Genomic DNA, 23,128 nt, shown 5'->3' on the forward strand with positions numbered 1-23,128 from the left:
CATTCTCACTGATGGAACTGTGGACAATTTAAAGCCAAATTAAAAAAAACTGCTGAATGAATACAATAGTATTTCTTACACGTCCGTGTAGAATGGGTACAAAAGTTCATGGACACCGTTTGGGCTGCTGACAGGTGCAGGGGTGGTTCTGGATGAACAGATTTCAGTGTTTCCCACGCCATGATTGACATTTTCCACATGAATTTGTTGTCCTTCAGCTGAACACATACAAAACAACAAAACCGATGTCAAATGGTAACAATTGGTGGTGGGAGAAAGTGAAGAAAACAAGGCCTAAGCATTAGAAAGGAGATGAGACCTGAGAAGAGGAGGTGGTGAGAGAAAGCAGGCCAGATGAAAGTGAAATTAAGAAATGAATTATGTAATGGAATACTTACGGCATTGTAGCTCAGTCCGTACACCCTGACATGCCACATCATAATACAGGTCTGAAACAAAAACACAAAAATGTCACCTGGTTTCTGTAAGCGCACCTGTTGTCACAGAACAGAAGTAATTTACTCATAAACCCACAGAGAAACAGAGAATAGATCGACAGAAGTTTGTTTGTTTGTTTTTCCCCAAAGATCATTAGATACGAATAGAAATGAAAAAATAAAATAATTTTAGGAATGAAAATGAAATATTTACAATTACAATTAAAGGTACAGTTCGCATTTGGCAGATGCTTGTATCCAAAGCGACGCACATATGAGATTTTTTTTACACAACAAGCAAAGATCTATTCTGTTTATTGGTTCACATACAAGTCACATACAGAAATTAAGATAAATTGTGATAATCCACCGTACCTGCAAGTGATGGCAAGCACCAACCTGCAACCAGCACTGAAAGACAAGTAGTTTAATAGGTCAGAATGCAGCTTCACATGTTAAACTATTAAACTACCTTTTTTTTTTTGAGCCATAGAACATTTTTAAAAAGGTTCCATAAAACAAGTGAAATAGCAAAAGTACACATAAACCTGAAACCAAGGACTGTAATACTGTTGTTTTTACTACCATGTCTGCTATCAGCCAGCACAGGCACACTTAGTAGAAATGTATATTGTGTTTTCTGGAGGAGAAAATAGTCGCATTTGTCCATTTTGTAGATGTTTAATGACAAAGCTGCATGTCTACAGTTTATGCTTTGGAAGTGGCTTGCAGCCAGTAATTTAAAACAAACACAATTTGGAATTAATGAGGCTAAAACAGATTTGTGGAGACGGACTGCCAGGCAGTTCAGCCCCTTTGAAATTGTTGAAGCTTAGTTGTGCGCTCCCATCCTGTGAACTTGCTCCACATTTTATGATTGGTATCATGACAGTGTTTTTTACATTCAACTCCTTGCGCATTGCAGTCATCTTCTTGCAGATTAGTCGAACTACTCTATCTGACCTGTGAGGTATCACAAAGTAAGCGTTGCTCATAATCTGTTGAAACTTCCTTTTCCTCACTAACATAGTGTTTTTTGTGTGTTGGCACTCGCTCTTCCATCTCAATAACTTGCTGACACACCAGCAATGATGACATAATATGTCTTGAGAGTAGGCATATCACAAGGCATATCACAAGTCATACATGACTCGTGGAACCATTCCTAACTTGACAACTTAGCCCTGGGAGTGCAATTTTACCATTCCTAAGAGAAAAGTATTGATGTTGATGTAGGTTGGTTTAAAACTCTACTGGACTAGACCAAAGGTAATGCTTGCATTTCATCCTGTCACTGTAACTCATTGTAGCCCACCAGAAATGTTCCATAGGGCTATCAGTGGCCCACAGACCACACTTTGAGAATGCCTAAAATAGACAGCTGTCAGTTATATGACCAAATTGTTTGTTGTTTGTTGTTTGTTGTCCTCTGCCTGTTCAAATTGTTTTCCAAACTAGGAGGTGTAAGCTTCCTCATCACAGCTTCTTCTTCAATACTATCCTCTTTAGTATTTTCTTTCTTTTTTTTTTTCTAAATCAATTTATTTAGTTAAATCCCAAGAAATACAATAGACAAGGTTGTACTCACAGGCAAAGATTGTCAGTCTCATGGAAAACATCTTGTCAGCTGTACCAGACTCTGGTGATCAAGTGGTACAAGGAGCAACATTTTGTACCATCTCCTATGCAAATATATGTGATACCACTTTACTTATGCACATACGAAGGCAAATATCCTGCAGGAGAAGGTTGCTAAAATGAGTGTGTCTTAAAGATTAAAGCTCGAGTGCCAAAGTGCCAGCCCTCAAGGAAAATGCTTTCAAATGTTGACGACTAAAATAAGGAATATTGGGTTTTGGGGTTGGGTAGTTGTCTCTTATTTGCAGTTAAATGTAAGTTGTCTGGGAGTAGCCCAAACAATACAGTCAGAAGGTTCTGATCAATTTTTTTGCCACTTATCTGTGAAAACGTTTTAAGTTGGCTAACCTTGGAAAATAGTCAAGGTAACTTTATTATCCCCAATGGGGCAATTTGTTGTGCAGCCAGCAGAGAGAACACTCCTCCATACATACATGGACATACAACTCATCAAGACAGTGGACATGATAAATAAATACAACATAAAGAAGAAGAAAAAAAAAAAACTATGTGACTACTCACATAGTAACAACTATGTTACTATGTGAGCTCTAACCCCATGGGAACCTCAGATTCATAAATAATGTTATCAGTCAATGCAAACCTAATGACCAGCCAAGCCAGTAGCCAGTCCATTGGGTTTCTCAGTTAGACACACGACTCACCACATTAGCCGAATAAAGAGTCGGCTTTTCATTTCCCACCGTCTCCACCTCGATGTCTTTCTTACACCTGTTTTGTGGCATTTTCTTACAAGGAAAGCCCAACATATGTTAAGTGTATTATATGAAGTGGGTTTAGACTCTTTTTTGTTGTAATCAGAGCAATATGATTGAAATTTTTTGTTGCTTTTGGGAACTCCGCAGAAATCTGTCTTTACACGGTTTTCTTCAAACTGTAAATCCGCACCAAGGTGTCCATAATGAAATTGAGTTACCATTGCTAAAAACTGAGCCGTGTTATTTTCTTCATCTCGGAGTTGGTTTTGCTGTTTAAGTGCAGCGGTGTGTGTCAGCAGGTCTTGTTTGTCACTTTTGATCCTTGCTCCGCTAATGTGGTCTCTGAGTGATGGCATAGAAAGTTCACAATACACTTCACTTTGTTCTGGAAAATGTGATTATTTTATCATTAAACCAAAACATGCTTGCAACCACTGCCTTTTTTATTTTTTGAAGATGAATTATAAGATGACTGTAGTGTGTATGCGTGCTGTACAATGTGTGGGTGCTGCCTTGCCTATGTCAATGCTTTGTGTTGCCCTGCAGCACACATTGAGGGCAAGGCACACAAGGGCACACAAGGGCAGGCTGTCATTAAAATTGGCAAATAGAACTTAAGAAACGTAAAACTCAAAAGACGGCTTCAGGTGATATTTATAGTTGTGAAATTGTTGATTTACAGAATGGTATTGGCATGGTTTGACAGTCCATGGGAATAGCCTGCAGTAAGCACTGCAGTTTGCTTTGTATTACAAGTTTCTTTCACATGAGTAGCCACAGTTATTTTGCTTCACATTCACAGTAATGCTTTTAATAATCTGTTGCATGTGACAGGAGGACTTTAAGAACGGAGGAAAATGACATTTTTGACTTTTCACAATTGGTTTTGTAGACATAAAATCTTTTCTAGCCAATAAGGTCTTCTGGCAAGTCATTCAGGAGTGCAGGGCCTCTAATGGAAACTGCTCATTCACCTTTTGTTTCAGTCTCGACTGTCTGAGGAATAACCATCAGAGCTCTGCCTGAGGATCACCGGCTAGGCGCCAGAGCTAGAGGAGCTTTGAAAGTGATCAATACAATGTTGAAATCAATTTTGAAGGTGACAGGTAAACAGTGGAGGGAAGCAAGAATCTGAGTGATGTGGTTTCTATGTTTGGCATCTGTTTGGCACATGTCTTCTGTGTGAGCTGGACGGGTGAGAGGGACTCTTGACTGACACAGGAGTAGAGGGAGTCACTGTAATCTAGACAAGAGAAAGCACAGATGGACCATGTCATTGTGATATAAGAATGATTTGACTGGTAATATATTTCTTAGCCCAAAGAACCAGCACTGCATTACTGACTTCACCAGCTCATCAATGCAAGCTCGAAGATTTAAGTGCGGTCTTAACAGACTTATCACATGTCAAGCATATACAGATCTGACTGGGATTTGAGCTTGCAATGTTGAAATCATAATCAGTCATTAACAACAGAAATGATCAAATGCAGACAAAAAATTGAATTGCACAGCCAAATTAACAACTAAAGTTAACCAGAATATGTTTTGCCAATTTTGTATGCTCTGGCACAGTCCACGACAGCAATGAACCTCTGCACCGACACAATTTCTCAGTAACCTTCTTGGAGCACGGGGATGTATCTTCATCAGTTTGTCACATTTACAGGAACTGCGCCTCTTCACAATTTGTCCTCAGATGATTGGTCTTTTTGATGCTGACTTGCTCTAAATGGTGAGAACAAAATGTCTTCTATTTCATTATCAAGTCACATTTGTTTTACAAGAGGTCATGCTGTACATTGATGATCTGGGACACAGCATCAGTTGTTTTATGTGATGTTGAGAGTCCAGAGTGCAGGAACTCACAGGAGTGCATCTGATAAATTAGTTGAGGTTTAATAATGCATGAGTGAGGGGAAACAACATGGACAGAGTTGGTGGAGTCTCATGCAGGTTTGTTTCTGCACTGTTAAGAGACCTTAGCCTAAATAAAATAGACACAGACTCAGAGTTGAAGGTGAAGAAGGAGGAGGATTTATTGTAGTTTGCTGAATGATGGTGGCAGAGGAGGTAGGAGTAGATGCCCGAGGAGATGAATGGTGAAGCCTGGCAGAGCAGAGGGGCTGGCTGTCCAGAGAGAGGGCTCAGCAGGAATGGCGTGGGCAGGCGAGGGGACACACAGGCCTTGAGGGACCCTGAACATGAGGAGACACACTGTTAGTACCACAGGCATGAAGTAACACAGACAAATATATTATTAAATCCATTTTTGAAATTGAAATAATTGCATCCAATTGTTAACAACTATGTGTAATAAGAAAAAATGCATTTTTTTGTGATAAATTGCTAAAATAATGATTAATGATAAATTAATCAGAACTAGTGCTACAAACTATCCATTGGTTGCTGCACTGAGTTGTGTCAATTTAGCAAACATGCTGCCAAATAAGCAAAGGTTGACATGGAATGTAATATTTTTTAAGCAAGATGGAAAGAGCAGCATTTTCTTCTAGGAGGTAAATGGCAAACCTGTATGCTATATATTTGTTGCATTTCTCTCATCTGCCTTATGTAATTCTATATTATGTTATTTACATGCGACAACATGCAGTTTGCTATGGACTGAACAAGTCTATCCAGTTGAAATTGCAGTTCAGCAGAGTCTATTTATTTTAACAGATGGTAATTCAACCTGAACATGTTTCCCTCACATTCTTCACGAAGTCATTATTTGGCTTCACACTAGGATTATACTGTTTGGAGTAATTTTATGGTCATTTTGCTTTGTTGGGAACTCATATTAGTCTGCTACCATTTGCTGCAGTTGTTTGAGAGATTGCTGAAAAAAATCTGTGCCAACCATCTTGCTGTGCCTTATAATGGCATACAGACTTCCTTAATGTCTCAGCTGACGTGAGGCTGAGTAGGTAATGATAATTAGAGAATTTGCATTGTTGTGTAGACTGTTTCTTTTGGATGAAATGGGAATGTTGTGCACAGCTTGTCTCTAGGAATGACATGTCTTTGTAATCTTAGCCACATGTTCTAAGGGATCTTTTTGCTGTTAGTCAGTACACACTGAAATGTTGGGAGCCATCTTGTTTCTTTATTGTAAACCTGCAGAAACTCTCATGCTGAAAAGCTTTAACCACCTCTGCTGCCTTGGTAGTTCCCTCAGCATACAGATGTATCACTTTTAAACTGATGAGCCTACATTTAAAATAAATTATTATTGAGCTACTGGCAGCCCTAATGGGGCCAGTATAGCAGTGTAGTGTTTGGTGACATCTGGTGGTCAGAAACAGGTAGTGTCACATTATAAACTGGAATAAACTAAACAATTTCAGTGACTTGTTATTTTGGAGGAATGTGCACCCTTTAAAGACATTTTAATTCATTCTTATGGAAAACTTTAATATTCTTTAAGCTTTTACAATTAAACTGTAAAGACACGGATTGCTTAATGTTGTACCCACAGGCAGTGGTGGTCAGTGTCATCAAGAGCATCTCGGCTGCTCTGGTAGAGAAGAGAGGTAGAGTGATAGTCAACCGGTAAGCAACATTTTATATAATTTATCTGGCAAAATTTCATGATGGGATGATTTCATAGATGTTCATACTTTAACCACATCTATCCTTAATTAAATTCAAGAAAAGAGTACAGTGTGTTTCTAAGCATATTTATTTGTCAGACAGTTGCCAGCGCTTTAAGGCCATGTTTGTTAAGTCAGAAAGAATCAAGAAGATAAAGGCTAGGTTACTCAGTTGTTAATTACTAGATGTATTTCAGTTTCTGTGATATATTTTCCACCTCATTTCACACATATCTAAGAAACAACAGCAACAAAAACAGATGTTGAGTAGATTAGATTGGCATTTTGATATTCAACATAGGTTATTAATACAATTTGAAACGCTCCCATGTTGATGCAAGTGAACTACAGATTGCTAATCAAATATTTAGCTTGTCTGGTAACTCTTATGCAGTTCTGATGTGACTTTATATAAAAAGTTTTCAGAAGGTCTTCTTCCAAGCAACTTAAATAAAGTGCATTAAATGCACTGTATTTATTGTAGTGAGTAAAAGTTATTGGACCATGGACCGATCCAGCACAGGCAAATTGAGGCAGGATCAGGTGATAGAAGTTCAGTCTTACTATTTGCAGCTGCTGTGGAGTGGAATGAGAGGCTCCACAATCTGAGTGTGTGGTAATACTACAGTGTATTCATTAATATGGCATTATGCAACAGGGGACATGGCAACACTCTGAGAACATGTTCACAAGGTCAGGAACAATCTAGATGGTGCAAAAAAAAAGGGGATAGGTGAAAACAAATCTTCAAAGATAGCATTACCCATATTATTTAACAATCTCATGAAAGTGTTCCAACACAGTGCCAAAGTTTTGTGGTAATCACATCAGCAGTATCTGAAATATTCCCTGAAAAATCGTTGATGGACACAAACAACCTCTAACTCAGGCTTTGACAAAGCTTGTAAGAATTACTCATTTAGTCACTGTGCTCTGGCATTTAAAATGATTACACTGATTGACCCAATGGGAAAAACATTATTATAAGTCAAAACTTCAGACACCGAGGGGCTATAGGATCCCCGTCAGTGTTAGGTTTATCATTGCCTAAGTTCATATGTATGACTCATTATCTTATGAGATGATTTCTGCCATAAAAGCAATAAAATAATACAACAATACAATACAAATCGTTTAAATAAGTAAAAAGGCTGGCTTGATTTAAAGTGTTATTTTCTATTTATATAATAATCTTTACATATTTTTATTTATTTATTTATTTGTGTTCCAATATATTTAAGCCCTATTTTTAATTAATTAATTTTATTTATTTATTTTTACTGTAGTCAGAGAGTGAAATAAAGACACAAACCTCAAAAAGCAGATTGTAACATTTCCTTTGTGAGAACTGTGAGAGGTATTGTTCTGTCAGTGCTTTACAGTTCTATGAATCACCAAGTCCTATCTGCATTTTTGGACACTCTTTTTATAGCATCCGTGTCTGTCACACATATGCTCTGTCTCTCTCTCACATACACACGCACACACACACACACACACACACACACACACATAAATACATTTGAGTTGATAACATTATCTAAAGGAGTAGAGGATAGGCTGGCTTGTGTGTATGTATGGGCAGGTCACATGGCAGCCCAAGATATGTGACCTATCCATGGTGGTGCAGCTGTCATTTCAAACTTGGGAGGGGGTTGCTAGTCTCCTGGTCCAGGGGAAGGGGGAATGGGTGTCAATGAAGGGGGGAGACAGCAGAGAGACAGGAGATTGAGAACAGGAGCAACAGCTAATATGCTTAAAAGAAAAAAATAAATTATAAAAACAAACAGTAGACAAAAGCTGGTTGCGCAAACAAGGAATAGAAGGCCTGAGCTGTTTGACATTGAAGGCATGAGAGAAAGAATCTCTCTCTCTCTTTTTCTGACCCCTCTTGAGCAGGATGAAAGCAGACCACAGAGCTGTTGAAAAGGACCGTGGTGGTGGCTGCTAATGCTACATGATCTAGGAGGGACTTACACCTAAAGCCTGAGCACGCCAAAGGACACACAGAGACACAGGCTCTAATAATTGATTTGAGATGAAGTATTTTGCTCCATGGATCTCGTTACCTTAACTTGGACTTTGCAAGGATGTCCAAAGGGATTCCTGTCACCTTTCAGGGCAAAAGTGAAGTAAGTTAGATTTCTCCCTGCTATCGGGTCAGTTCTGTTTTAGGAAACAATTTGGGTGGGCATTATTTATGGGTTGCTGTATTTTAATGAAGCAAAGCAAGCTATTTCTGAGTTTGTAAGATGTAGATATTACTTCAAAACGTGGATTTTTTTTTTTTTTTTTAAAGTAATTTTAATTCATGTATACCTTAGGAAATAATAATAAAATTCTTTATGCTAGTATAAAGTGAATTCATGTATTTTCATAGAATCCCATTTTGAATACTTTTAAACTCATTACCTTAACTTTATCTTTCTTTCTTACTTTACTTTGGTGCCAGTCTGATAACTGTAATCTGGCCAACACAGACCCAGATGCTACAGCCCAGGTGAAAAACCCTCTGTACTCCCTGTGAGCCCAGGAAAATCTAAAGCAATGGAGGATCTCAAAAGAGGCCTCAAATAACTGCAGCACATCCTGTACAGGCAGTTACTTTGAGACCTCCCTCAATAACGTGTCAAAAACATGAGTACAGCCCAAGCTACAATCATGAAAAAGATGGCAGAACGCCCAGGATCCAGCCCTGGCCTCAACATCTCTTCCAAGAGGGCCAAAACCGGGGCTGTGACAGAAGAACCCACAGCGCCAGTTTTCATCCGGAAACTCCGCAAGGCAGCGGTGGGCACTGGGTGTGATATTCGCTTGAGGGTGTCGGTGGCAGGATTTCCAAAGCCCAACCTGGTCTGGTACCACAACGATGAGCTCCTTCCCCCGTCGGAAGCCCAGGACTCAGGGGGACTGTGGATACGGGACTGCCACACAAGTGATGCTGGCCTGTACACTTGCGTGGCCACCAATGAGCTGGGGGAGGCGAGCAGCAGTGCTGTCTTGGCCATTATGGACCTCGGAGAAGGTAATTACATCTAACTGTTAGCTAACTCTCAGAACTCTCTCTTTGAAAGGCCGTGAGGCATCACTTGGGATTAAAAAAAACATTTCAGTTTCTTTTAGAAAGATGGATGTTAAACAGTGGTCTGCTTAACATTCCACATCAAAATCAATCATGTGGCATTACTCAGACGTCACTGAAATGGACTCTACCTCAGTGCTCCAAACTTGTGCTTCCCATTGTTTAGTGAATATCAGATGCACCAAGATCTGATCAAGACAGTTATAAAATTGGTAGCATATTCTGTTACCAGTGTATCTGTATAATGCTTCTGTTGTGTAGTGCACATTGTTCATATGTACAAACACTAAATGACATTCTCAATAGACATGTCGTCAAGCAACAGGCAAATACACCCTGCCTTTTATCATTATTATTTGATCCCATGGACCATCAACCCCCTTTTTTAACAGTTCACTCAGACAAAACCAGATCCGAGATCGCCTCTGTCGTATAAGCACTAAAGAGCAACAGTTTCCCATGTCTATGGAGAGGGAGTAGGAGATAGTTAAAATTAGCTTGTGCATGTAAATAGACTGAAATTGGTGGGGGCGCTGTCAAATGCCATTGCTTTCTATTAGCTGCACAGCTGAAGTGATCACCTCTTGGATCTTGTGCTTGCGCTGATTGTTGTGTTTGCTGAGCTGGAGAAGCTGTTCTTTTGGCCATCTGGTACGAGTGTGGCTGCCATTTTTACTCACAGGATATATTGCATTTAATACAAGTCCCAAAGTACACAAAATGAAATTCAAACTAATGACTTGGAAAACTCCAGTCGTGCTGCTAGGAAGGGCCAAGGCTAGTGGTGGGATTTCAAAGCTTGTGGCCAACATTTTTACAGTTTGTAAGCCATTTGTGTTGTAATGTTGATAACCAAGTAATGCAAACAGTAATACCTGGAACTTCCAGTTAAGCCACTATTTTCCTACTCAGACATCCAAAGCTTAGTTCTCTTAAATACATATTTACACTTTGTAAACTGTCACGCAGGGCATTGTCATAGGGCATGGTTCACATATCCATTTTGCAGCATAATTAAAAATTGGATATCAAAGATTGAGGAGTAATAATCTTATTATCTCTGTTAAAAGACAGTCCAGTAACATATCTTAGCTGTAGCAGTTCTGTAACACCTCTGTAACACTTCTAAAATTAGACTGCTTTGGAGGGGTCGCTGTGCTTAGGGTGGTAGTTCTGTCGGCAGAAATTCACACAGCAGAGCTGCAGCATGAGAGAGATGGATCTGCCTTTTGAGAGGCTGCAGTGGGAACAGGACATTGCCTCTTCAATCTCATCATCTGATTCAGAGCATCATTCTCAGTGCACTGTCACTTTCTCACTTCTCTCCTGCTATAAGCATATTCTTTGCAACTTTGATCAACCTTTGTTAATATAATTTTTTGTCTCCTTTGTCACCTTTAATCCTGCTCTCTAGTGATTTGTGATACTCTATCAAAACCTGATTTTTTTTTCACTTGTACTTTTCCATAAGGAAGTCAAAATGTAGTCTTATCTGTGGATCAGTGCCCCTGAAGCTGACCGGGTCTCAGTAAAGGGGGGCTGAACCTTGGCCTTCTGCTTGAGGGACAGCCTCTGTAATGTTACCACCCTTTGTAATAGACCACTGTGGGTTGGTTTCCTTAAACTAAGTTATTGAGTGCTGAGTAAAGACCAATTTGACCATCCAAACCTTAATGTGTCCATAGGTTGACCATTTCAAAATCCAAGGACAGAGGCACTTTTCTTTACTTTCACCTTTTTTTTTTTTTTAACTTGCTCTCACTTTTATTTCCTCATGTGTCTTTTCTGTTCTCACACTAAGCCATCATCTAAATCTGCACTTATCTACGACTGGCTTTTATTTTTTGCCTTCCTTTCTATTCCTCATCTTTTCCTTTCTTCCTCAGTTTATCCCTTCACCTCTGCCTCGCAGAGAAAATGATAGCATTTTTCAGTGTGGCTTCTGTGGCTTTTTTAAGCTCATGTCCTCTCCAGCCTCAGTAACTCACTCTAGCATGAGCAGTTACCAGAATCCTCTAAGGTCTAGCACTAGCCCTCAGCCCCAGTCCTTGCAACATTCATCTCAGTCAGACTGCAAAAACATCACCTTAACTAGATACTTAGATACTTTTACATGTTTCCATTGCAAACCAGTTTGATTCAAGAATTTGCCTGAGTCATGTACAATTTTCATGGTACCAGTGGGGTGATCTGTCTTGCCTTTTCTTGTGATCATGATTCATCATTGGAACTTTTCTTGAAAATTTCTGAAACAAGTGAAGCTGAGTTGGAAAAAAGTTGAATTATCTTATCCCATTTGCAGGATTTTACATTTGATTTCCAACTTTTTTCTAAATCACTTTCAGAAAAACACAGAAAAAGCACATGAAATTGTTGCTTTCAATCACATAGGGCCGTATGGGCATATCATTATCAAACAATTTGGCATGCATGAGCCTGCTTGCATAGCCTATATGCTGTATAATCCCAGCATGGGTAACACTATGGGGGAAAACTGGCAAGTTTAGCAAATAATATGTATCTCTGTATTTTATATTACTGTATTTTAATGTTTTAGCCTTGTCCGCCTTTCTGCAGGTATTCATAGCTTTGTTCTGCTGACACCTGCTGATGCCTGGACTCACAAGTTACCTGCTATCTGGTTAGCTAGCCCTTTCTGTGAGCTTGCCAGCCAGATTGTTTGAGAATACTGGGGTGTATGAAGCACCTCTTGATGAAAACGTAACATGTCTTGTGGCCACTTTATGTTCTGGGGCTACTATGGGCAGAGAAACTGGTATTTCTTCCTCTTCCATGATGGATTTCTCCCTGTATAATTGTTGAATGTTGGGGCAAAATGGTTAGTCTAGGTTGAACCCCTTCCTCTGTGATTCTGAGGGATTTACAGCAAAGCCTGACATTTTCTGTAGATATTTTAGATTTCTGGAAAATTTTCTTCAATGAAAATCCATTGTAGCAGCAGCAGACATATCTTGGATGTTATGTCACCTCTGTTTTGTAGGCTATGTACAGGAATAAGAAAAACACACATTTAACACATTTAACAATGGTAAATTATCTGTAGCCTTTTTAACAACATTAAAATGTTTTAGGGTGAAATTTTCCAGGCCCAGTCCATCTATCGGCACTGACCTTGACACCAGTCTCGAGCCCTAAGCCACAGCCCGAGCCTCAGTGATATCCAAACCCCAGGCATTCTTAGCATCAGCAGCACCGTCACTAACACCCATGCAAATGCCGAAGATTTTGTCTGACTTGTTGATTGATTTGTAGGCCAGGGATGCCACACAGCACTACAACACCTTTTATAGGCATCCATCGCCAGCTTTAGCCTCATCATTAGCAGACATTTTCCACCACAGTCACACCTGAATGCATTGCTGTCCAACTGAAATTCATTCATTTCCAATGAATGTGCCAGAAAAGTATTGAAAACTAAAATTCTGCCAAGCTGTGATTTTCTGCATTATTTAATGCCTAATGAGCAGAAATGATTTTTATTTTTCATTTCCATCGCTGGCTCATCACGCATACTGCTAGATACAGCCATAGATAAAGATTGCACTTAATGTCGCTTCAAAAATAACCTATTCATCCACATAGCAACGCCAGTTTCAGATCATCCGTTTGAGTTAGATAATTGCATTGTATCTTATTTGATCAGGGCTTCCTTGCCTTTGCCTGTAGAGACAGTTGACAGTTGAGCTGACGTGTCACCAGTTCTCACACCATGACTAGGTACACATCATCCAGCTGTCATATCACTCAGCACCTCTCTCTGTCTTTCTCTCCCTCCTCTTTATTCCTGCCGTTTTTCTCTCAGATTTTACTCTTATCTTCTCTCTTCCTGCCTCTAATGTTGTGCCTATTTTATGACCTGTGTCTCCTTCTTATATCTCTCTCCCGCTTCTCTCCTCTGACTTTAGCTGGATTTGATTTACCATCTAGATGTATCTAACAAGCTTACAAGACAGCACAAATAACATAGAATATTGACCCCCAGCCATACACCCACCCACACACACACACACACCACCCATTTCTCTCGTTTGCCTGCTCTCTGGGTCCTAGCAGTTTTCTTTTCTTTCTGACCTTTGTTTCCTCTTTCCCCTCTCTCTCTGTGTCTCTGTCTCTCTGTTTCTGTCTCTCTCTGTCTCTCTCCTTGTGGTTATTTATGGCGTGGAATGTGCCGGCCAGAGGGCTGGTGCTCTAGTGATGTGTGGATGCCGTCGGCCCCCTTCTCCAATTGCACCAGCAGACATCACAGATAATTATAGCATCACCACGGTCAAGACGCAGCACTGTCACACTCAATCACTATCACCATGATGAAAGAGAGACGGGGAGGGCGTGTGTGTTGGAGGGACTGTGTGAGTGTGTGTGCACATGTGCGTGGATGAGTTGTGAGCTTGTGTGTCGTGAGTTTTAAGTGGCTGTAAACAATTTTTCAGCGTTGATCAGTGAGTCAGACATGACTACGTGCACGTCTGTGTCTTTAAGATATCAGCCTGAGAGATCAGACCAACCAGAAACCAGACCGGTGCTGTGTCACAGGTCTAGACTACTTTATCGACGTCACCCTCTGGCGTATAGCTTTTGATTAACATACTGTCAGGCATCGAAAGACAGACTCAACAGACTGATGAAAGCTCCTAACAAGTGGCGCATCAGTCACCTGTGATATTTTATTCTGTTTTTATAAAGGGAGATCAGTGTTGTATTGTGACACAGAAGCATGATAGCCCCAGAGATCACCTGCAGTTATTCATAACCCAACATTGGAAAAGGCGTCCGCTGCAGCTTCCTTTAAGGCACATGCTTCCTCCAAAAAAAAATACTTTTGAAAGATTGTGCACATACTGGCTTTTTTTTTTTTTTTTTTTTTTTAGTTTGTGCGTCTGCAACCTGACAAAAGTTGACAAAATATGCATAACCAGCTATGATTTTAAAACAATAGCATAAAATATTAATATCTTAATTTTAGTTTTTTATGTAATTACAATTACAAATAATGCCACTGTCAAAAATGCCTTTGTCAGTTACTCTGATGAGACTTTTTTCAGATAACTTATATTTTAACTTATATTTTTAGAGTTGAGTGCTACAGTCAAAATATTTCTTTTTTGCCATTTTGTCTGCCTTGATGGAATGCCTGCTGTATAGTATTACAGCAAGGGAACACTGAAATGTTACATTATGTAAATTTTATTTGCATAAGCATATAGATTAGTTGTGGATACAAGAGGACAGTGATAATTAGCCAACCAGATACAGTGGTCAGTTAGCTAACAAGCTAACATCTATGCATAAAATCACTAGGGAAATAATCAGCTTCCAGTTATGAATTAACGCTGAAATGTGTATTTAATTATGTTTTGGTAGCTGTTTGGAAATAGAATCAGCTGTTTAAAGCTGTGGACCTCCTTTGGCCACCAGAGGGTGTTACATCACCTGAAAGACATGTATTCATTATAATGACAATACACAGTGACAAGTGAACAGAGAGGGTTCACCTCTAGCTACTACATAAAACAAACAGGTCTAAAATTATAGATGATCATCATTTAATGCATTATGCAAAAGGAAACTGTAATTGTATCAGCCATGGTGATCTACAGTCACATTCATTTAGAGGGTGTTACCAAGATTTCTCTAAATATTCACACAGTCATACAGTTTGAATGTTATTTTTGCCTCAAGCAAGATCCCAGTGTTATTTTTGCTTCCAGTTCCAAGGCTTACGAGAACTTAGCTTTTTGAAATATATCACCTTCACTTTAACCAGTGTCAACTGTCACATTGTCCCATACTGTATGTCTAGTTGTAAAATGTCTGAAATACTCCGCTACAACATATCTGCCTTGCATTGCAGCTGCCGAACGCCTCTCAGTCCAAGCACAGTGACCCACACAGGACAGCAAAGGTCATTCAGTTTGTGTGCAGGAGTGTGTGCATGTGTGTGGGTGTAATCTCTAGCTATAACCAGGGGGCCAGGTTCTCTGTAGGGGTGTCCAGAGGGAGAGTACAGTACGACAGGAGGAGGTGTACTATGCTTCACTCGAAATAGACTGCTGGAGTTGGCAGTCAAAGTTTGGGAGGACGGGGGGAAGAGAGGGAGAGGCCAAGAAACAGAAACATGGGCTGAGGAAGTCAGAATGTAAGGGTTGGGGAGCGGTAAGGTCCAGCAGCCATCTTAGAGGGCACATCCTTGCCTGGCCAATAGCACAACATTTTAAGCTGGAGAAGAAGCCATCATAAAGACCCCCCCGTCAAGAGAAGATGTATTTAAGGGACGTAGCCATGTTGGAGCTGTTTTGAGGAAGTTTCCTTGTTTTTCGATGGGTTGCTTCAAGGACAAAACCTTGAGCAAAGGGTGCGATATGAGTCGCTCTTCTGTTCGGTTTTGAACTTGAACTTGGAGAAGGAGTCTTATCGGGGATAAGAAGCCATCTAGTAATATTTTCACACACAAGGGAATCGCACTAAAAACAAGAGCCATGATACGGAAGGAGTTGCTCGATGCACGGAAGGCTTTGAGAAGTGTTAGGGACAGTGTGAGTGGGCCGAGGAGAAAGAAGCTGAGAGGTGAGTGGGAGCTGGTATTAAAAAAAAAGCTACATTAACACATGCACACTATTACATAATGGTTAGTTGGGGACTCTGTAACCTGTGTAAGAGTTGAGGTATCTGTGACAAAAAAGGCCAAGCTGTAGCAAGCATATCTTAAAGGCATGGTCAACAAAGTGGGACAGCTTTAGTGAAAATCAAAACATGGTAATGCACTTAAGGCGGTTAATGTGGCTGCTTAAATGGATTAATTCTCTCTCTCTTTTATGTCATTTTATCCTAAAAGCCCAATTACCCATGGCTACTTCTTTTTACTCTGTTTGCAAAAGTAGCCTTTTCTTTATAGTCAATAACATTTCACAAAAAATCATTCTCTGTACAGGATTACAGCACAAATATGGTCATGGATAGTTGCCTATAAACATTCAAAAAACATTACTGGAAATTTCACATTCATCCAGTGATAAACCTTTTCAAGAAAACTATGAAGGTAATGACATTATTGCCCCATTCTTTTTGCTCAAGTGTGAGCCTTAGAGCAGCACATCAGCAGGTGTTCAAAAAAGGCATCTAGTGCATTCACTAATGAGGAAGTTATTGATGGAATTTCCCTTAGGGTAAGCATTTAGCTTGCATTTAAAGGTGCTCTGAATTGGCTGTCAACCTAGGACTAGAAAAAATGAAATTTAAAAATACCAAATACCATATCATTCAGTCTTTTTTTTTTTTTTTTTTCAGAACAAATGTGCCGCAGGTGGGCCCTACAAAACCCCAGGTGTTTTTGCCTCGAGCCTTTCTGTCTGTGCAGCCACTGTGATCACATATTTGACTGCTAGACCACAGGCACAGAATTCCTACTCTCTCCATTTCTTATCAAGCCAGTCCTCTAGTCAGGACTGTGACTGACTCAAAAAAGGCGTACTGGTGCAGAGATAAGCTCTCGTCTGATGAATTCACATTCCCGAAATATTATATTTAAGTGGAGATAAGGTACAATTAATTGAGGTCTTTATCCCAAAGAGGCGGCCAGGCTCAGAGGCAATTTTTGAGGGCGGGTCCAACGCCATTTCCTTCAGTGTTGGGTCTTGACCAAGTGTGTGTTTTTGTTCCATCCCAGTGGTACACAGTCATTCACAGGGACCCTCGGGGATTTTGTCAGGATTAGGTGATAGGATCGGGTTGCTGTGTGACGGTCAACACTGGCCACTGCCATGTGGGATTTCCAAGCCACTCCACCATGTGAACTGAATCGTCACACTGCTGTTCACATTTGTCTCAAAAGGGTCTCACATGACACACAAAGAAGTGTGAGTTTAAATAAAAGATTGAACTGTCTAGTTTGTACTGTTGTCATAGTGAATGCTCCATTTGGGAGGATGCATAGAATAAATGTTATATCAAGTTTTATGCTTAAAAGTGTGTTATCCTTAGGCAGTCAGGAATAAACTAGCTCTGTAAAATCAAAGCAATTTGCTTTCAAGCTAAAGCAGTGTTTTCCCCACATAAACTGCAACTGTTTTATTATTACTGTTCCAACCAGTTATGAACAGGCACTAAGGCATCTATGCAGATTTTCTTGCCAGCTAAGCCCCTGCCCTTCGCAATTACCATATACATTTAAATGTTACTTAATGCTTGTTTTAATGAACAGATGTTGTTTTGCAAGTCCCTTTTTTGCAAACTGGTTGTTTTTCCATGCAGAAGAGATGCACAAGAATATTCTAATTAACTGCAGAGTAGTGATGCATGAAATGGTATGATACATATGGTAAGACTTGGTTTGTGCTAAAAAAAAAAAAAAAAAAAAAAAGCAGCTATATGATTTAGTTGCAACAGCACCAGGGTGTGTTTTCTGTTGCAGAGAGACTATGCCAGACTTGCTGCTGATAAAGCTGTATGCCGGGAGGCATCCATCAAGCCTGCTCCACAGAAAGCTGCCCCTGTCACAAAATCAATGGGTTTCCGTGAAGTCTGCTCACTTTCTCATTGTTTTAAACTAATTAAACTACAGTGCTCTCAAACTGCACCTCTCCAAATGTGTATCAAGAGGTCTATTTAATTCTTATCCCCTATCTATAATTTCTCCATCTCATGTGCAAAGTAAGATATCTTGCGTCCTTTTCCATCTTTAGATCAGGGTAACCTGCTGTAGCTGTTTAAACTTGACTGTTAAAAACAAATATGTCTGTCTCTTGTTGGCACATGCCTGTCTGGACCATGTGATTAGGTCAGCATTGAGTTTTGGATTGTCTTGTTGTGTCTTCTGTTAATTTGAGTAGTGCAGTTGAATAGGCTACGCTGCAAATGACAGCATGCCCCTCCTGCACCATCCTTAAAGGAACCAAGAGCCAGATTAAGATGATTGATTTGCCCCCATTTGAGGTAAATCTAATTACCCTTGGTCTCATGGCCTAATGGCAGATATTTTGTGCTGCCCCACTTAGTGATTGGTGGAATCTGAATGGTTGTGGCTTTCCCTGGGTATAAAAGCCCAATCTCATGAGGGATATTTCCAAGCAGCATGAAATGAAAGCTTCACCACCTTATCTGACTTCTCATTGGATGATGGTCATGGAATCTTGTATCATGATGGGCTTATTGATCCTGGGTGTTTGAACTGTTACATGGGGGGAGTATCCTGTATCACACATAAAGCATTGCTATTGATTACTGCTCTCTCTGTTGGACCGAATGCCTCTCACTGGTGATGGAGGAGGGGAGCGAGGCGGGGGAGGGCAAAGAGAGGGAGATTTGTTAAAATAACAATTGCAAATATCTGTGCACAGCAAACCACCCCCGTTAGGGATGTCTTTGATGGGGGAAAAAAAGATGATTGACTTAAATTCATGCTGTAATAGGGTAATAATCACATCATCACTCTGCATCGTTAATTGGGGATAAAGCGGAAGAGTTAATGATTGGATCTGCAATCCACATTCATCGGGCATCTTGCCGTCACTGATTCATTGCAGCAATAAGTCTTGCATATTGATTCTGTATTTCCAAGGCCATAAACAGTAACATGCCTCAATCAACAATGTTAAAAAGCAGATTTTCAGCAAAGCCAGTTGGCAATCAAGTAGGGGGAAAAAGCTGTGCTGAAATGTTTGAGGATTCTGGATGGTTGGCTCTTGTCTTAATTCAGGGTCTGCCTGTAATTATTTTTAGATTCATTTGATGGATGAGGTGTGGGGAGCACAGATGTGTCTGATAGGACAATTAACGTGCATAGTGTGTGTGTGTGTGTATGTGTGTGTGAGACACAGAGGAATGAGAGATGGTAGGAAGCAGTTGCACATGCTTGTCACGCTTCCTTTGTTCTCATCAACTAAGACATCCTTGAGGAATGCAGTCAGCATTTAAAATTATTCCGTTTGTCTGAACTATATAGGTATAAATATCCTCACTAGATATTTTAGGGAAATGAAAGTAAGTCACTAATCGATCATTTTTGTGTTTCATCACTGTGGGTTTCTGGTGTAAATGCCCTTGGTGCCCAGGCTGTGCTAACCTTGACCCTACACAGTGTGTGATCCTGGCAGACGTGGAATATGGATGTATAATTGATGACTTACGGGCGAGTTAGCTGTTCTGCCGAGGGCTGCGATCACCTCACCTCCCTTAGAGAGGGAAACAAAGGAGAAGGTAGAGAGAGGATAGAATGAGAGAAAGATGGAGCACTTGGACGGGTAATTGTTTTGTTTTCAGTTTTTAGTGGGGTGCAGTCAGGAAGGATGGTGGATGGTTGCATCTGTATTTTTTTGATGAACAAAATGGGGAGGAAGAAATATTCCACTCACTCATTTTGTCTCTCACTCTTCCTCCTCTCCTCTCCCTCTCTCATGTCTAGCCATCTCATTCCATCCTGGGCTATTCCTCTCCCTTTCTGTTTTTGCTCTCCACGCCGTCTCTTTGAATCTTGGCTTCTTTTCCTTCATCTTAACCCTGTCTCACTCCCTGCCCCTCTTTCTCTCTCTCACTCCTCTCTTCTTCTTTCCCCAAAATCTCTCAAGCTTAGCCATTTCTCCCTCTCCACCCTGATCCTTGCCTCTCCCACTCTCTCTGCTCCCTATCTCCTCTCTTTGTCTTTGCTTCCTTCTCTCTCTCCCTGTCTCTCTCTCTCATCTCAGCGCTGCTGCTTTGGAGAAAAACAAAATTGCTCTACTGGAGCCTGTTGTTTTCTCCTTCAATTTTTTCCCCTCTTCCTCTTCACTACACTCTTCACTGCAATCAAGATTTCTCCCCTCCATTCCCCGACTTACCATACATAACTGGCCTCTCTTGCTCTGAGTAAGCTCTCGGCTCAGGCAGAAGTGGGGAGGGGGGCAGACCAGCTGAGAATTGCCTCTCTCTAGGCAACCTCTACGTCACCGAGGGACACTGTTCACATCAGCGGATACACACTCAGACACAAAGACACCTGGCTCCGGCTTATTTGCATCCCCTTCGGAGCTCTCTCTCTCTCTCCCTCTCTCTCTTCCTCTCTCTCTTTCTCTTTCTCTCTCTGTCTCTCTCCTTTTCCTCCCTGTCTTGCTGCCAGACTGGATAATAAATACACCCACGCACAAAAGGCTGCTGAATCCCATTTTGAATCAGATTTTTGATGCTACACCCTGGGCTTTTAGCTTATACTGTAGAGATGTTTTTGTGAGCCCGTGCCACAGGTAATCTTGCGCACTTGAGAGCAAGCACTACTTACAGAGATGAAGAAAATCTGGTCCAAGAAGAGATTTCAGGTGAGTTTAATCCTTTCTGACAAAATAGATACAGTGATTTACTTTTTAGACTATGTCAATATTCTTTGTCGTAGACATTGTTTGCTTTTATTGTAGACTTTTATATATTGGGATCAGGCCACACCCTTCACTTGATAATAGTATGCAAATGTATTGATGTGTAAATTAACCATTTTAGGTCTGTTTTCTGTGGCAAAAATGATTAAAGCTCAGGACCAGTGTTTCATGCTGAATGTATTTTGTTATCTTTTCTTTCAAACTCAGATCTGCTAAGAATGCCTGTGCATTCAGCTCTGTAAACGCTACAAGAGCAAAACTATGGATAGGATAGATGGCACTCGCTGTTCTCCCTCCCCGTTCTCTAATACACAATGACACAAAGAGGACAGAACAGGACATGGTAACAAAGAAGTCACCCCTGGGGAACTGTGCTATGTGTGGCTGCCTGGTGGCAAAGGTGTTTGGGGGACGGCTGTGGATAATTATCACTGGAGAGGACCCGATCTTTTCACTGAAACACCGTAGTTTAGCGGAATACTCTGTGGGCTCATTCGCATCACCAAACAAACATCCCAAATTTCAGTTGTACGCCCTCTGTTCCAGTGTGCACTCTCTGTGTCCTAAAATATGTATGTTGCCTTGGCAGTCGTGACAGTTTGTTATATAATAAGTAATTCATATAACAGTTTTCACAGATTCAGAGCAGATGAAAAGTGTGTCAGTAGGCTACACTCTGTTGAGACATGAGAATCAGGGCACCCAGTCGCATGGGCTAAGTTTGAAGAGCACGTATGATGAAGCTTTATTTCTGTTGACCACTCTGCCTTCTGTGAGTTCTGCATTAATATCAAACCCCTGAGATGTGTACTTATGCTCCCAGCAACTGAATTTTTAGAATTTCTGGATTTGAATAATCCTAATAGGATTTGGATCATGCCCATTGAATATTTTTGAAATGTTTGCCAAACCGTTGCATTTCAAAAAGATGCTGTTTGTGGCTGGTGTGTGCTGATAGGATTGCCTGGAGGCCGTAAAGATAGGGATCAGGACAATGATGGAAGCTTCTAGTGGATTCTGTCTCACAACAATAACCACCAGGCAACAGTTAATCAAATTGCCTGGCAAAAATATTAACCAATGGGAAGGACGCATTCAACGTGGGGAGAAATCTATGAAATGAGTCATTTCACTTTGCACTTTTGCTACTTTTGTTTTCTCTCCATCCTCGGCAATGCAATGACTCATTTTATGGAGCTCTCCTTGGTGCTGACTGACAGATCTTCCAGAAGCAGTTTTACCAACTGCTGCTGCCTCTGCTTACTCACACATGGGCTGAGTTTTGATGCAAAATATCGAGTCTTTCTTGTTGTTGTTTTTTTTTTTTTTTTTTTTTTTTCTTTTAACAACAAAATGGCATCCTGCTCTTGTAATTTCAGTAACACTTGAAACATGTTATATAGCCTGAAAAGCACTTTGTAACCATTTAAGGGTGTACCATGCAAAGTTCTCCAGGGTTGATTTAATTGAGGACCCTTTAGACTCAACTGACATAGAAAGTGGAATAAGCAGGCAATTTATCAGTCAGCTGGGTCCATGATGAGGACTATGTAGATCCCACCATCAAATTATGTACCCGTTCAACACTTCTTGTTAGATGAATTTCAGCATCCTCACTTAAATTGACCATCATCTTTTTTCATAGTGCCCCTTTAAACCTTTAAGCATTTACACACTGTTTTTATATGACACATTGAGAACTACCTCTACTGGCATCTTAGGACCTGCAGTGTTGCTTTGCATACAGTTGGCCCAAAGAGTGTTCAGCCTTCGTGGACTGACATATCATGCTATGATTATTCTGCACTCACAGTGTTCTCATAATGTGCTTATGGGACTTTATAATGCCTTTTGAGCAATGCGTCTCAGGTCACATCTGTGCATGAGTGATATCTGAATGACTCCTAAGTAGAGGCAAATTGTGGCACAAGGCAAGTATATTGAAACTCAGAGATAACGCGGCTGTTCACAACTTCTCTCGCTGCTGGGGTTGGGGAGTGTGAGAACAGCAGTGTTTTCGGATAAGAGGGACCATTGTAATCTGCTTTCCCATGTTTTAGTATTGTGTAAAACTGGATCTTTGGCTGCGTGCTCTTTTGAATAATGCATTGTACTCTGTATCTTGTTTCAGAGAACTGGGCATTCCACACGGACATTTGGCAGATTTACCCATGGTGTGTTGTCAGGATGAGCTTTACACACCTATTCTGTTCTATTCTATTCTATTCTATTCTGCTTTGCTCTGTCCAAAATCAGTATTTCTACCACCTGGGAATGTGCTTGATATTTTTAAAGT

The 23,128-nt window shown here is 40.5% G+C and overlaps 1 protein-coding gene across 1 annotated transcript in view; it reads left to right on the plus strand.

Annotated features, from left to right (window-relative positions):
* The first annotated feature begins 9,051 nt into the window (after positions 1-9,051).
* Positions 9,052-23,128, plus strand: part of spega (striated muscle enriched protein kinase a) — a 52,237-nt gene continuing 38,160 nt past the window's right edge. Inside the window, exon 1 of the mRNA XM_030075442.1 lies at positions 9,052-9,415. Coding sequence (XP_029931302.1) covers positions 9,052-9,415 — 364 coding nt within the window. The remainder of the gene's footprint in view (positions 9,416-23,128) is intronic.

The sequence above is a fragment of the Myripristis murdjan genome, chromosome 2 (assembly GCF_902150065.1).
Source record: "Myripristis murdjan chromosome 2, fMyrMur1.1, whole genome shotgun sequence".
Lineage (NCBI taxonomy): Eukaryota > Metazoa > Chordata > Actinopteri > Holocentriformes > Holocentridae > Myripristis > Myripristis murdjan.